Source organism: Bufo bufo, chromosome 3 (assembly GCF_905171765.1).
Source record: "Bufo bufo chromosome 3, aBufBuf1.1, whole genome shotgun sequence".
Classification (NCBI taxonomy): domain Eukaryota; kingdom Metazoa; phylum Chordata; class Amphibia; order Anura; family Bufonidae; genus Bufo; species Bufo bufo.
The window spans coordinates 386378146-386393818 of NC_053391.1; the positions used below are offsets into that span (position 1 = coordinate 386378146).

Sequence of the window (15673 nt, forward strand, 5' to 3'; positions counted from 1 at the left end):
TTGTCTTGATTTATGTGGAATCTTCCATATGTACTGAGGTATTTACCCTTGAAGCAACGCATCAAAGGCAGAATATCTCCATAGACATGAAATGCATTGCATTGCTCCAACCAGCTCTACACACTCTGGGATCGATTGATCAAAACTGGGAAACTGACTTAGTTGCCCATAGCCCCCAATCAGACACCACCTTCCATTTTCCAAAGGAGCTGTCCAAAATAAAAGGAGTAATCTGATTGGTTGCAATGGGCAACTAAGCCAGTTTTCCTTTTGTACCCCTCTGTGCTCAGTGCTCTAGGGACTAATTTTTTAGGAGTAAAAATAGACTGGAGTATTAGAAACGCCTGTCTTTAAATTGCCTGTAATTTATGATCCCTTAAAAAACCAGCTAAGGCAACTTTCACACTGGCATTTCAGGGCTCTTACAAGCGGCCCAAAACGGATCAGTTTAGCCCCAATGCATTCTGAATGGATAAGGATCCGTTCAGAATGCATCAGTTTGCCTCCGTTCAGCCTCCATTCTGCTCTGGAGGCGGACACCAAAACGCTGCTTGCAGCATTTTGATGTCTGTCTGACGATGCAGAGCCAAACGGATCCGTCCTGACTTACATTGTAAGTCAATAGGGACGGATCCGTTTTCACTGACACAATATGGTGCAATTGAAAACGGATCCGCCTCCCATTGACTTTCAGTGTAAGTCAAAACTGATCCGTTTGCATTATTATGGTAATGCAAACGGATCCGTTTTGAATGGATACAAGCGTTTGCATTATAGGTGCGGATCCATCTGTGCAGATACCAGACGGATCCGCACCTAAAGCAGGTGTGAAAGTAGCCTTAATCGTATTTGGTTCAAGTCTGACCTCTAGTGGTTGTTTTCTTGTAAGACAGGTTCATATTCACTAAGACTTGTCTCATTGGTTTGCACATGAAAAAAATGCGCATATGACTGGAAAAAAAGTTGCAACTCTGTCCCTTCCAAGGTAAAAAATGTTTCCCCTAAAAACATAATAGCATTTAGCATGTAGAGAAAGTTAATACAAGGCACTTACTAATATATTATTATTATCCATATTGTCTCCTTTGCTGGCTTGGATTCATTTTTCCATCCATCACATTATGCACTGCTCGTTTCCATGGTTATGACCACCTTGCAATCCAGCAGCGGTGGCCGTGCTTGTACTCTTTAGAAAAAAGCACCAGCCTATGTGAGCTCCCGCGATATTGGCCACCAGAGAGGCCGGCACTTTTTTCTATAGTGTGCAAGCACGACCACCACTGCTGGATTGCAGGGTGGTTGTAACCATGGAAATGAGCAGTGTATAATATAATGGAAAAATTAATCCAGCTAGCAAAGGAAGCAATATGGACAATCACAATACATTAATAAGTGCCTTGTATTAACTTTGTCTACATGATATGCCAGTTGCTGAGGTGAGACAACTGCTTAAAAAAAAAAGACCATCTGAAACAGCTTTATTACTCCTGAAAAAAGGCATGGACATTATAGTAAATGTGCCCCCAACAACAGTCCTCAGGGCACACCTGGCGGTCATGATTGTAGAATATCCCACAATCCATAAGTCCTGATGTATAGACAATAATTATATCACCAATTTAATAGAAAGGAGATCCTGAAATTATGATCCAAGGTCCCGTTAACATGGCGTTTTTTGCAGCGTTTGGAGTGGATGTCCTTTCTTGTTGCAGTTGCGGCCATAGACCATGGCTATCCATTGAAGACAGCTTTTTGGCGTGGAATATGCAGCAAATTCTGTGTGCAAAAACTCTTCCTCAGCTCATTATTTTCAGAAGTGATCCATAGGCAACCTAGAGAGTAGAGAGTAGTCTAGTGATTGATCTGCCTCCATCCCTGGGGCTGCTTTTCTGTAGCATTCACATAAGCACAGGTATATAACATTTCCTCCTTTGTATATTTGCAGCCGATGCTTGGATTGGAGCACTCCGGTCCACGCTGCAGCATTTTCTTGTGACCAGTGGATTATGGGTAAGCTCATTGATGCAGGAGGCGACTTGCGACTTCATGATCAGACATCAAAACGACCATATGACTGGGCACGCATGGCTGGAAAAGATGAAAGTGCTCAGGTTAGTCACGTGAACAGGCTTTGGTTTTATAGGGGCTACACCTGTATTTGAGAGCATGCCATATTGATCATATATGTTTTATTCTAGTCATGTAGTGCTCCGTGTTACAGGTGAATGAATAACATTGATTATCCCATGATAATGGCTAGTGTTGAGCAAATTGACCTTAAGATCATCGATCCAAAGTTGATTCAGTGAAACACTTCGATTTTAACACTGTCTCCGTACAGCATTAAAATGTATTGGCTTCGTGGAGCCAAACTTAATTTTTTTAATTTGATCTTGATTTTTAATAAATGCTGTACAGAGACAGACAGGTATCAAACAGCATGAAAACCGAAGTGTTTGAACCAATCAACTTCATATCTCTGATGCGAAGCTCGAGTCACTCAAGCCTAATAATGGCACCTGACATGTCCTTGAAGCTGGAAATGATGATTACACTTACCGGTAATCAGATTTTCCTGACCCCACGACAGCACCACTGAGATGGCTCCGCCTCCATGGACAGGAAACCTGTAGCATAAAAAAGGTGGAGCCACTCTCCCACCTCAGTGAGTTTACAGAGCATGAGAGGGACTCCCCTTTTGGTTAATCAAGGTTATAACAGAATCTTCCACTTTTTTTTTTTTGCTTCACCACATGCACTCCACACAGTACCACCACCTTAGGGAGGGAATTAGACGGGTGCTGTCGTGGGGTCAGGAAAATCAGATTACTGGTAAGTGTAATCATCATTTTTCCCCTCCCCACGACAGCACCACTGAGAGAGATTACATAGAAATCAAGGGTGGGTAACAGCCTCTAACACCTTTCTTCCATAAAGGAGGTCAGAGATAGAGTCTAGCTGAAGCCTATAGTGCCTATAGAAGGTAGAGGGAGAGGCCCAAGTGGCAGCCCTGCAGATCTGATCGATCGACACACTGACCCTTTCTGCCCAGGAGGTAGACACCGCCCTAGTAGAGTGAGCTTTCAAGGATAGAGGAGGAGAAGAACCAGAATTAGAGTATGCGAATGAAATTAGCTCTCGGATCAACCTAGCGATGGTACTCTTTGAGGCAGCATTTCCTTTCCTAGCCCCTGCATACAAGACAAATAACGATGAAAATTTTCTCCAGTCTTTGGTCTTTTCTAGGTACTGGATCAGACACCTTCTTACATCTAGAAGGTGCCATTTTTCTTCATCTTCATTCTTTGGTTCTGGAAAGAAAACTGGGAGAACTATCTCCTGTAATCTGTTTGTTTTGGAAGGGACTTTGGGAATAAAGTTAGGGTCCGGCCTCATCACTACCCTATGCTCACGTATTGTCATAAACGGGGGATTAATGGACAGGGCCTGAATCCCACTAATTCTTCTTGCTGAAGTGAGGGCTACTAAGATAACCAACTTTAGGGTAAGCAACTTAATAGAACTATCTTCGGCAGGCTCAAAGGGATGACTGGTCAATGCTTTTAATACCAAATTTAGGTCCCAGGGGGGAAATCTAGGTCCCTTAACTGGAGCAACCCTATCCATTGCTTTGAAAAACCTGACTATCCAAAGATCCATAGCTAAGCTCCTACCGCTTAATCCAGAGAGGGCAGAAACCTGAACCTTTAGTGTACTTTTAGCTAAACCTAAAGATGGTCCTCGCTGCACAAATTCAATACCTGCCTGGTAGAAATTTTTTCTGCCGAAACATTGGTCTCTAGGCCTGCAAAGGATAGGAATCTTTTCCATATCCTGGCATAAATTGTGTTGGTCACTTTTTTCCTGCTTTTAACTAGGAAACTGTTGAGTTTCATACTCAGACACAATGTGTTTTTGTTTGATGGCTGTATTTTCCACCAGCTCAGGGGGGTCGCAATGGGCAGTCCCTGTGCCCCGACTTTTGCGAACCTTTACCTGGGCTGGTGGGAAAGAGAGGTGGTGTTTTGTGAGGATATGGAGCGGTTCACGGATGTGGTCCCCCTCTGGATCAGATACATCGATGATGTGCTGATCCTGTGGGGGGGCGACAGTGAGCTGTTCCTAGAATTTGTTGCAGTCCTTAATAGGAATACTCTGGGATTGTTCTTCACGTCAGAAATTGATCTGAACACTATTTCCTTCCTGGACCTCGCCATTTCACTGTCTGCTGATGGGCGTATCAGTACCAACGTTTTTAGAAAGCCCACAGCTACGAATAATCTGTTGAAATGGGAGAGTGGGCACCCTTTGACCCTTAAGAGAGGAATTCCAAAGGGCCAATATTTGAGGGTGAGGAGGAACTGTTTCCATCTTAGTGACTTTAGAGTGGCTGCGAAAGATCTTCAGCAGAGGTTTCAGCGTCGTGGTTATCCTCAGCAGTGTTTAAAAGAGGCCTATCAGCACTCAATGAGCACCAACAGGGATCTGTTGTTGTCTCCCAAAAAGAGAGACACTGGTGACAACATCGCGAGGATCATCGGGACGTTTGATAGTGCCCATGAGAGGGTGCGCCATGTTCTTGCTGAACACTGGGACATACTCAAATCTGACCCAGATATTGGGTGTCTGATTCCAGCCAAACCCTCAGTCACATATCGGTGCAGCAACAATTTGCGGGACATGTTGACGCATAGCTTATACATTAGCCCCCGACCGCAATCATGGTTACAAAACCCACTTACAGGGACATTTCCTTGTGGATCCTGTAAATTTTGCGGTTTCATTAATAAGTCCAAAAGCTTTACCAACAGTACTGAAGATAAAACGTTTTTCACCAAGTCTTTCCATAATTGCAAGTCGGTTGGTGTCGTTTATCTAATGACATGTGTGTGTAACATCAAATACGTTGGCAAAACCATCAGAGAGCTAAGAAGACGGATCGGGGAGCATATTCTTGACATCACGAATCTCAAAGACACTCCAATTGCACGCCATGTTCTTGATCATCACAGAGGGAACACATCGTCGGTCAAGTTTCAAGTGATCGACTCTGTGAAGCTGTCACCCAGGGGTGGCGACTGTGATCGCATGTTGTTACAAAAAGAGGCGAGATGGATTTTTTCTTTAAACACCATTAAACCATCTGGCCTCAATGATGCGATCTCATTTGTCCCCTTTATATAATGACAAGACTGTTTTACCATTTCGTGCACTGTTTTGAATTAGGAGATTCATATTGATCCATTGATACATGTGAGCATATGCTGCTGCTCGTTCACACACATCTCTCTTTTATGATCTTACCCCACTGTATACTAATGATAAGGTTTCCATGCAGCGGTGATTGTATTTGAAGCCGCCTTGTTAATTCCCTTACATATAAATGCGGCGCTTCTGCGCTTCCCCTGAGACCCACTGAGTTCCTCCTTCTGTTAGCCATTGGTTTACCCTGTGCCAAGCCTCCTGGCCGGATTGGCTGTGAGACGGAGGCGTGTCTAGCAGGGCGGGGTTTCACCCTGTAAATTTCGGCGTTCTGTGGGCCGCTTTGTGGCCATTACAGCGCCGATTCATATGCACACTAGCATGCTGCGCCTCACCCTAGAGGTTGCTAGCTCAGGCAGGACAGTAGTCTGTGATTTACAGCACCGTACCTCACACTAGAGGAATGCGGTGTTAGGCAGGTTATCCTACTGCTGCCTGTCTGTCCACTACCTCGGTCTAAAAATCATAGCTGAGGCTTTGGGCTCTGTTCTAAGTTTGGTGCACATAGCTCCTGATGAAATGCATCTCCAATGCATAGAAACGCGTTGAGCTGTTACCATTTAGGGGTATGTCAGGGCAATCCTTGCTCCGTAATTCTACATTGGAGTGACGGCTTGTGCTCTGCCATAGTCCTGCACCTGTGACTATCTTAGTGCAGTGAGAGTCTGCGCGCTGGCTCTCGCTGTTTGGAGTGTTGTTTGGTGAATTTTGGACACCAGACATCCCCTTGTTCATAGTCCTCACCCTGGGTTACATACCTTGTACCCTGTGGCGTATCTAGCCCCTTTGGAAGTGTTGGTTAGTCTGTGAGACTAATTTAGTGCTCCAGATGGGGGCGCTGTTTGGAGACATTAATTCCTTCTCACACACTTAGTATCAGTCAGTGCCTATTGTTACACTGACGGGTGATACCCTTTATTTTAACCAGACATATAATAAAGTTATTATTATTTTGTTTTAGCGCCTATTCCCACATTATTTGTCTGCTTTTAAGTAGGGTAGAAATTAGAGCCTCAGAATACCCCTTGTCAACTAAATGTGCCCTTTCAATCTCAGGAAGAACCCAAGGTTCCGATACTGACATGGACCTGAGAAGAGAGAACCATGCCCTCTTTGGCCAAAACGGGGCAATAACCATCATGTTTGATTTTTCTTCTCTTATTTTCCTGAGAACTCTGGGTAGAAGCTGAAGCAGGGGAAAGGCATATCCCAGGCGAAACTTCCACCCCAAACGGGGACTCGTGGGGACTGAGGGAGCAAAACTTCTCCACCTGCCTGTTCTCCCTGGTGGAAATAAATCTATTTCCGGGGTCCCCCGTAACCTCACAATCTTTGCAAATACTAAGGGGTTTAAGGACCACTCCCCCCGTCTTTACCGGTGACGACTTAAAAAGTCTGGATTTCTTTAAATTTATTATCCATCCTTGTCCTTCCAGAATATGCATCACCCGCTGAATAGAATCCTGCCACTTCTCCCGTGAATCTGCGATGATCAGGAAATCGTCCAGGTAGGGTAGGAAAAGAATGTTCTCCTTGCGAACAAACGAGGCTACTTCCGCCAGTACCTTGGTAAAAGTCCTTGGTGCACTTGACAGCCCGAAGGGCATGTCCTTAAACTGGAAGTGTCTGGTCCCCTACCACTGCTACTCGGAGGAATCTCTGAAAAGAAGGATGCATAGGGATATGCAGATACGCATCCTTCAAATCCAATACCGCCATGAAACATCCTGGAAAGACTAGGTGGACTGCAGATTTTATGGTCTCCATTTTGAATTTTTTTTACAACTAAGGACCTGTTCAGTTGTCTTAAGTTTATAATTGTCCGGAAAGAGCTATCCGTTTTTTTTTTTACTAGGAAAAGCGTCGAGTAGAAGCCCTTCCCCCACTCCGCTTCTGGTACTGGTGTTAACACTTTTTTCTTTATTAACAGGTCCACTTCTGCTGACAAGTTTGGAGACGCTGTCGTAATCACAAACCTCTGTGGACAATGTCCTTTGAACTCTAATTTTAGCCCTCCTGCAACAATATTTCTGACCCAATTTCCTGCGATCTTTTCCCAGGCATAGAGAAAGTATTTTAGCCTTCCTCCTACCTGCAGCTTGGCGTCATTTCTTGGACAGTTTATCTTTTTGGGAGGAAGTACCCCCGAATATGAAGCCCTTACTCCCTGAACCTCTGGCTCTGGGAAACTGAACTCTATCCCCTGGCTGCCTGTTCCCCTGAAACCTAGAGGAATTTCGAAAGGGACGCCTATAACTCTTAAACTGTGAGAAGGAGGGCTCCTGCGGTAATTTCTTTTTTCTGTCTGCTGCCTTTTCCAGAAGGGCATCAAGCTCTGGGCCAAACAGAAACTGTCCCTGGCAGGGAATACTGCATAGACGTTGTTTGGAAGCCATATCTCCTCCTCTCCAGTTCTTAAGCCATAAGGCTCTACGGGCAGAATTAGAAATAGAGGCTGACCTGGCCGACAATCTGACCGCCTCCACTGAAGCGTCAGATAGAAAATCCGTCGCCTTCTGTAAGGTCGGCAAAGAGGCCAGAATTTGATCTCTAGGGCATTTATCCCTTATCTGCCCTTCTAGCCTGTCAAGCCAAATGGCCAAAGATCTGGCAGTAACCGTTGCTGCTATATTGGGTCTGAAGGATGCGGTAGATGCCTCCCATGTATTTTTAAGACAGAAATCTATCTTCTTATTGAATGGGTCTTTTAAAAAACCCATGTCCTCGAACGGCAGGGAAGACCTTCTAGATATCTTAGATATGGCTACATCCAATTTAGGTGCCTTATCCCAAGATGTAGAGGCTTCTTCCTCAAAGGGATATTTTCTCTTAAAAATTTTTGTTACGAAGGTCTTCCTATCTGGTTTTTTCCACTCTTTTTCTATTAGGGCTGTTATACTTTTGTGTAAGGGAAAACATCTTCTTTTCCTTTCGTGTAAACCCTCAAAGACTGCGTCCGCTACCGATTTTGTCCTCTTTAACGTCCTCTAATTCTAAAGTGGCCCGTATAGTTTTAAGTAATTTATCCATATAACCCACTGGGAATAGGAATTTTTCTCACTGTCCTCCTCTGAAGAAGACAAATCCTCGGACCCTTCGTCTTTGTTCTCTTCACTATCGCCAGAGGATTCCACCTCTGATTTCACCTGTTCCTCTGATCTCTTAGACTTCTTAGATGATTTAAGGGAATCTTTAACCTCATATCTAATTAATGCCCTAATATCCTTCATAAAACTTGGGGATTCCTCCGCCAGCGTCCTCTCGATACACTGCTGGCACAATTTTTTAGGATAGGAGGACGACAAGGGGCCTCTACATATCGCACATTCTTTATTTTTATTTTTCGCCATGACCTTTTTTGGCACCATCTAAGGAAAAAAAAGGCATATACACAACCACATATCAGTATTTTCCATACCAACAAATGTACCTGACCCCCTCAGAAGCTTCTATACCGGAGTCTGCCTTTCTGCCGCCATCTCTTCCGACCTCTTATCCTCCATGTTACTCCTGAGGGCATAGAGGTTTAAGAGCAAATTTAAATGTAGCAGGGAACAGCACCTCTCCTTTGAGAGTTCCACATGTTCCCTGTGAGCCAACTTGTTCCAGAATCACACTGCAGGTTCTCACCAGTAGCAGATCCCGGAGTCTGAGTCTTGTTTGTCTTGAGAGCTGGAATTAACAATACGGTCTCCCCAGAGGGGTTAAAGATAGAATTCGATCCCAATATAATGAAGAAAAGGGTGCCCCCAGCTCTGGAAACGCCGGCTTTCCGATTCTGTTTTTATTTCCGGTCACGTGACCGGATCCCGGCCTGTGGAACGCATGTCTCACCTGTGACGTCATTCCTGCGACTTCCGGTTCCGGCTCCCGGCGCGTCTCCACTGCTCCTGCGGACTTTAATAGTATGCAGCCTCCACGTGCGCGCCCGGAACACTACCCCTCTGGCATGTTCCTCTTCCAGCCGCCCTCCTGCGTTCTGCGGCCCCCCCACGCGGTCTCACTCCTTTGAGGGACCCGTGCTGCCAGCCGTGAAGATCAAGGAACGACCTGGACCATCCCTTGTCTTCTTTAGAGAAAAAGACCCGGCACCCGGTCTCTGGCTGGTAAGACCACATGACTCTCTAGGCTTTCCTTGGATTTCCTTGGATTTCCTAGTCATGGGTCCCTAGGGAAAAAAGCTACTAGGTCTCCCGCTCCAGGGACTTGAAACCTCACTGAGGTGGGAGAGTGGCTCCACCTTTTTTATGCTACAGGTTTCCTGTTCATGGAGGCGGAGCCATCTCTCAGTGGTGCTGTCGTGGGGGAGGGGAAAAATGGGCTAGTGATGGCTAGATGATCAAGTCAATGGCAGATGTTGTGGGGTGTTCCTCCATATGCAGTGTTTAGTGGTCCAGTTAAAGGGGCCCCGGGTGCACGGCTCCCGGGGCACTTCCCGAGCTGTAGTGGGGGCGGTGCCTATGCTTTGAGTGATGCAGCAGGCAAGCCGTGCTTGGTTAATATAATCCCACCCTTGCCTGTACGTGCACACTCCTGAGGCTGCTAGTGTATCAGAATCACTAGCAGTCTCAGTGGAACAGACCCTGTACAGATCGTGACAACCAATGATAAGAGGTTGCTGGGATCTGTTTCTTACATGAATGTGAAGATTGAGAGATGGCCGGGAACGGGAGCTAATGCGCATGCGGTGCAGCCCCTTGTGCGCGCCATCGCTCACTCCATCAATTCCCGGCCACCAGAAAGGCCGGCTTTTTTTCTTTCTGTGCGCAATTGCGGCCTTTGCCATTGCAGCGGTGGCCGTAACCCCTAGAAACGAGCAGTCTACAAAGAGGAAGAAGAAAGAAGATAGTGGTGACCAGAGACATTACTGCTCATGAAACTACATTAGTAAGTTACTTTACTCAGTCATAAAGATAATAAATATAACTTGATGAGGTGAGACAACCCCTTTAAAGAGAAGTGGTGATGCGGTCATGGTCAAGGTATCAGAAAGCCCTATTCATTTGAACATAGGCCTAGAGTTTCTCTGTATGTAGTTATGGACATGTTGATGTATAATACTCCTTTTTGTAATTACAGATGATTGAATTTATTGATCGCTGTACTGCTCGCATGCAAGCTTTAATTCACTTTTATCCTTTGAAGCCCTTGAAGATTGACTCATCTTGTGAACTTATTAATAGTGTATCATTAATTGAGCGATTTTCATCGAGGTATGCCCACCTTATGAACTCACTTGTAGCCCTGTGCACACGTTGCGGACGTTTTGCATTCTGGTCACTGCAGTGTTTGACTACAGATATTATATGCTGGGTAGCAGAGCAGCTGGGTTTAACAAGGTCCAGACCAGCAATTGTCACACTAGTGGGCAAGTATATACTGTAAATGGGGCTGCCATATTGACTGCTTTAGAGTACGGCTACACAGCGACATGTGTCTCAGCAAAGTCACACAATTTTTTTTGTAATGGTCAAGTGTGTCGCAATGCGACATGCTGTGACATGACAGGAATTTTTGCAACTGTCGCAGTCGCAACATATGGCATTGCGACACCATTGACTATCATTACGAAAAAGTTGCGCAACACATGTCGCCATGAAGCTGTAGCTTTTTTTGTAGCGCGACACAGGAAAAATATTTACATTTTAATAGTTTGGCCATTTTAACCTTTATGTTATTTACCTGTTTATTTTTTTTTTTATTGTAGGAAAGTAGGTAATTTGAATTTTTTATATATAGATTTTTTTTTTATTACTTTCTTCACAGTAACCTTTAGGAACTGCAACCTACTATTTCAGTCTATGGGATTCTGAGACACTGCATGTTGAGCTGTGCCTTGCGAATGGCTTTACAGGCAGTTAACCATGACAGTCCTGGGAACCTCCAGAAGGCCCCAGGCTGTCATGGTAAACAATCTGATCCCCACAATTTTGCTGCAGGTGCTCTGATAGGAAGGCAAAGAGCCCCCTCCCTCTGCTTAACCCCTCAGATGCAGCAATTGCTTTTGACCATAGCATCTGAAGGGTTAAGTGACTGGGTTTGGCATCATTGCAGCCTGGCACCTGCTGTATTACATAGCCAGCACCCAGCACATATGGAGCGGGATCAGCGCGGCTGCATTCTCCATACAACCCCTTAAGCATAATGACATACATGCACGTGATTATGCGTTAAGGGATTAAAGGGAGTCTGTCAGCTAATGTAGGTAGGTAGAGACTGGGGACAGCAGGACAAAAATACCTTTTGTGGAGCTTTTCTCATCAGTAGTGTGAATATAAAGTTTTATTCTGTTAGATTCTGCAATTGCAAGTGCCCAGGGTGAAGTGCTCTCTCCACTGAGCTGCTTCATAGTCCCTCCCCTGTGCTCTGAGTGACTGTTATGGCATCCACCCAGGAGACCACTACAACCACCAGTCAGCAGCTCAGTGCAGTGAGCATGTGACAGTGAAGCTCCGCCTTCTAGGCACTTGCAGGAGCAGAATCTGGCAGAATAAAAACTCCACAATAGGTATGTTTGTATTGACCTCCTCAAACCCTACCTAGTGCTGTCAGCACTTTTGCATGGTCAAAACTGCTGACAGACTTTTTTTGATTAAATAAAAAAATCTAAAATTGACGTTATCCTACTGGTTGCCAATACAGTTGGTTCCTGTTGCAATTGGCCTTTCATTGTGAAAAAAAAACCATTATGAGCTTGATTTATCAAAATGGTTTTGTCTATATTATGGAGTAAAATGCAACTTTTCTGTCATACTTGTAGAACAAATTTATCAATAGTCTGCAACAAGCCAAAGTAATTTATTTCCTTAAGTGAAATCAACTTCAGAAATCCAGCTATCTTTGGTTATTTCTGGGTTTTTGGTCTTGGTAGTTTTGGCATGGGATTGTCTCAAAAAATTGTCTCAACTGTACTCTGCTCCAGACCTGACGTAGCTGTGGCGGTTGAAAATAAGTCAGAATATAATAGTTTGGCGGTGCTTGATTCTCATACTGTCTGCTACTTTCATAATTTTGGAGAACAGACCTTTACATAAATAGAAAATTTGAAGACAAACTTCAAAATGTCCCCTGTTGATAAATCAGAGCCTATATGTCTGAATTGTAAAAGTCCATCATAAAATGATCATTATTATTTCAGTACAACTTGAATTTACACAAAAGCAAAAGATTGACTTATGGCATTAAAGAGATTGTCCCATTTCCATGGCTAAGATGGGCTTCAGTGCCAGCCAGAGAAGGTGGTCTTATGGAAGCAGCCCATGCCCAGCTGTCACGGTGGGGAGTGGGGGAAACTCCCCACCGTACAATGTCTCCAAGTACTAAGCCATAGGCAGGGAAAAGGGAGCTCGTCACCTCCTAAAGCTTCCCTAAAATAGCCCTAGTCTCCTGGCTGTATGAGCCGCCTTCAATGGTAAGGGGGCTCATGCCCACGAACCTAGAAGTCTAGGAATCCCTCAACATCGTGACAGGGCAGAGACCTCCTGTTCATCCATCACCATGGATAAAAGGCGTCTCCAGCTGCCCATTAGCTGACAGGGAGAAAGACAATGCAGCAACTGCACGGCAGGTAAGAACACAATGTAACAATGGAACATCAAACACTTACCTGCCGAAGCAAAGATGGAATAACCACACCACAACAACCTGGACCCCCATGCGGACACCGATGCAAGGTGGCTCCAGGCAAGGCTGCTAATATCTTTAGGTTCACCCCTCCGGGAAACCAATGGGACCCCCTTTCGGAGGTAACACACACAAGGGAGACGTCTTGCACACATGCAGGGACAAACACCAACAACATCCCAGACATGCAAACACAAACAAGACGTACAACAAATCTCCAGCTCAAACCCACACCATAAATGACACACCAGGAGTGGAAGGAAGAGAAGGAGGAAACACTCAGGATGACATCGCTGGAGACATTGCTAATAAACTTGGTGTCAAACTTGGATGGCCCTCAGATCTCATCCAAGTACAGATCAAGCATCTCACATGCAAGGCAGACAAACCAAACTCATCTCAGTCTCCAAGCCAGAATATATAAGGAGACCTGAGACCACACTCAACTCATGACTTTGCTCCAGCCAGTGAATTAACCCCACACACACCACACAGCAGGGAGACACTACTTAAAGGGGAATTGCACACACAAGCAAAAGGCAACAGGTTGCCGCAGACAACAGCATGCGTGGCCAGCAAGTCACGGTGCACACAGCAAAACCTGTGACACTGCCACAACATGCCAAAACAGCAACAGCGAGCTTGGCAACAGTGTCACGGCGTACACCATAGGCCGTGACACCAGCACTCCGTTGTTTCTGTAATTCCCCAAGCAGTGCATTCACCGTTATGGGATTTAGGAAAACAGTGGTTCACCAGCTGTAACTCCAACCAAGGTGGCCAATACATAGTCCTGTCTTGCTATGGAAACGGCGGGATGGGGGCTACCCATTTAACCCTTTCTACCCAGGAAGCTTTTTCGCCTTTGTGTTCTATTTTTGCGTTCTTTGCCTTCCCAGAGCCATAACTTTTTTTTATTTCTCCAATCACATAGCTGTATGAGGGCTTGTTTTTTGCAGGACAAATTGTACTTTCTTATGCCACCATTTAAAATTGCATAGAATGTAGTGGGAAGTGGAAAAAAAAATCCGAATTGGGAAAAAACTGTAGTGGTAAAACTGACTTGTTTTCTATGTATTCTCCAGGTCAGTACGAATCCGGCGATACCGCATATGTATATTTTTTTTTTTTGCGTTTTGAACTTGAAAAAAATCTTTTTTTTTTTTTGTTGTCATTTTTTTGTAGTTGTGTGTGGACCTGTTTTAGGGCTTTTTTTTATAGTGGTGTGATCTGTACTTTTCATTGTTACCATTCTGGGGTGTGTAGGGTCCCTTTTTATTTAATATTTTTGTGGGAGGAGAAGCGACGAAAATATGGTGATGTGTATTTAAAAAAATATATTTTTTTACTTTTTTATTCTTATTTTGGGGCAAGGTGGGGTGATTTCAACTTTTCTATTTTTTTATTTTTAAAAACTTTATTATTATATTTTTTTTTTTTTACACTTTTTATAGTTCCCATAGCTATTCTCATAGAGTCCGGAGCGGGTGCCATATTTAAAGACCCAATATTTGATTTCCCTTTATGTCACATGTCGGGAAAAGGTTAAACATATGTGATATGTGTTCAATCCATAAGTCCTGGATGATGCTGGCCAATAGTGACACACGCTTTGTTCCATCCATTTTCATTGCATGATGCTGGCCCATTGTGGCATGCCCAGTTTTCCTTCTATCGTCTCTGGTTTAGGCCTCCCCATTGTGACACGCGCAGAGTGTACCATTCCTTATCCCTGGATGATATTCCTCCATTGTGATATGTGCAGTTTTCCATCCATTGTCACTGGACGATGCTGGTCCATTGTGATACGCTCAGTGTTCCATCCATTATTCCAGGATAGCGCTTGTCCATTGTGACACGCACAGTGATCCATCCATTATCCCTGGATGATGCTTGCCCATTGTGACATGTGCAGTGTTCCATCCATTATCCCTGGATGATGCTGGCCCATTGTGACACGCACAGTGTTCCATCCATTATCTCTAGATGAAGCTGACCCATTGTGACATGCACAGTTATCCATCCATTATCTCTAGATGAAGCTGGCCCATTGTGACACGCACAGTTATCCACCCATTATCTCTGGATGAAGCTGGCCCATTGTGACACGCACAGTGTTCCATCCATTATCTCTAGATGAAGCTGGCCCATTGTGACACGCACAGTGTTCCATCCATTATCTCTAGATGAAGCTGGCCCATTGTGACACGTGCCGTGTTCCATCCATTATTCCTGGATGATGCTGGCCCATTGTGACACGCACAGTGTTCCATCCATTATCTCTAGATGAAGCTGGCCCATTGTGACACGCACAGTGTTCCATCCATTATCTCTAGATGAAGCTGGCCCATTGTGACACGTGCCGTGTTCCATCCATTATTCCTGGATGATGCTGGCCCATTGTGACACGCACAGTGTTCCATCCATTATCTCTAGATGAAGCTGGCTCATTGTGACACGCACAGTTATCCATCCATTATCCCTTGATGATGCCTGCCCTTTTTGACACGCACCGTATTCCGTCCATTATTCTTGGATGGCGCTAGCCCATTGTGACAGGCGCAGATTTCCATCCATTATTCCTGGATGATGCTTGCATATTATGACACGCAAAGTTTTTCATCCCTTATTCCTGAATGATGCTGATTGTGACACGCTCAGTGTTCCACCGATTATTCCTGGATGACGCTTGCCATTGTGACATGCACATTGTTCCATCAGTTATCCCTGGATAAGGCTGGTCCATTGTGACACACAGTTTTCCATCCCTTATTCTTGAATGACGCTT

The 15673-nt window shown here is 44.7% G+C and overlaps 1 protein-coding gene across 1 annotated transcript in view; it reads left to right on the forward strand.

The window, feature by feature from the left end:
• Positions 1-2097: 2097 nt before the first annotated feature.
• TEX14 (testis expressed 14, intercellular bridge forming factor) overlaps positions 2098-15673 on the forward strand; it is a 188419-nt gene continuing 174843 nt past the window's right edge. The window contains exon 1 of the mRNA XM_040422282.1: positions 2098-2111. Coding sequence (XP_040278216.1) covers positions 2098-2111 — 14 coding nt within the window. The remainder of the gene's footprint in view (positions 2112-15673) is intronic.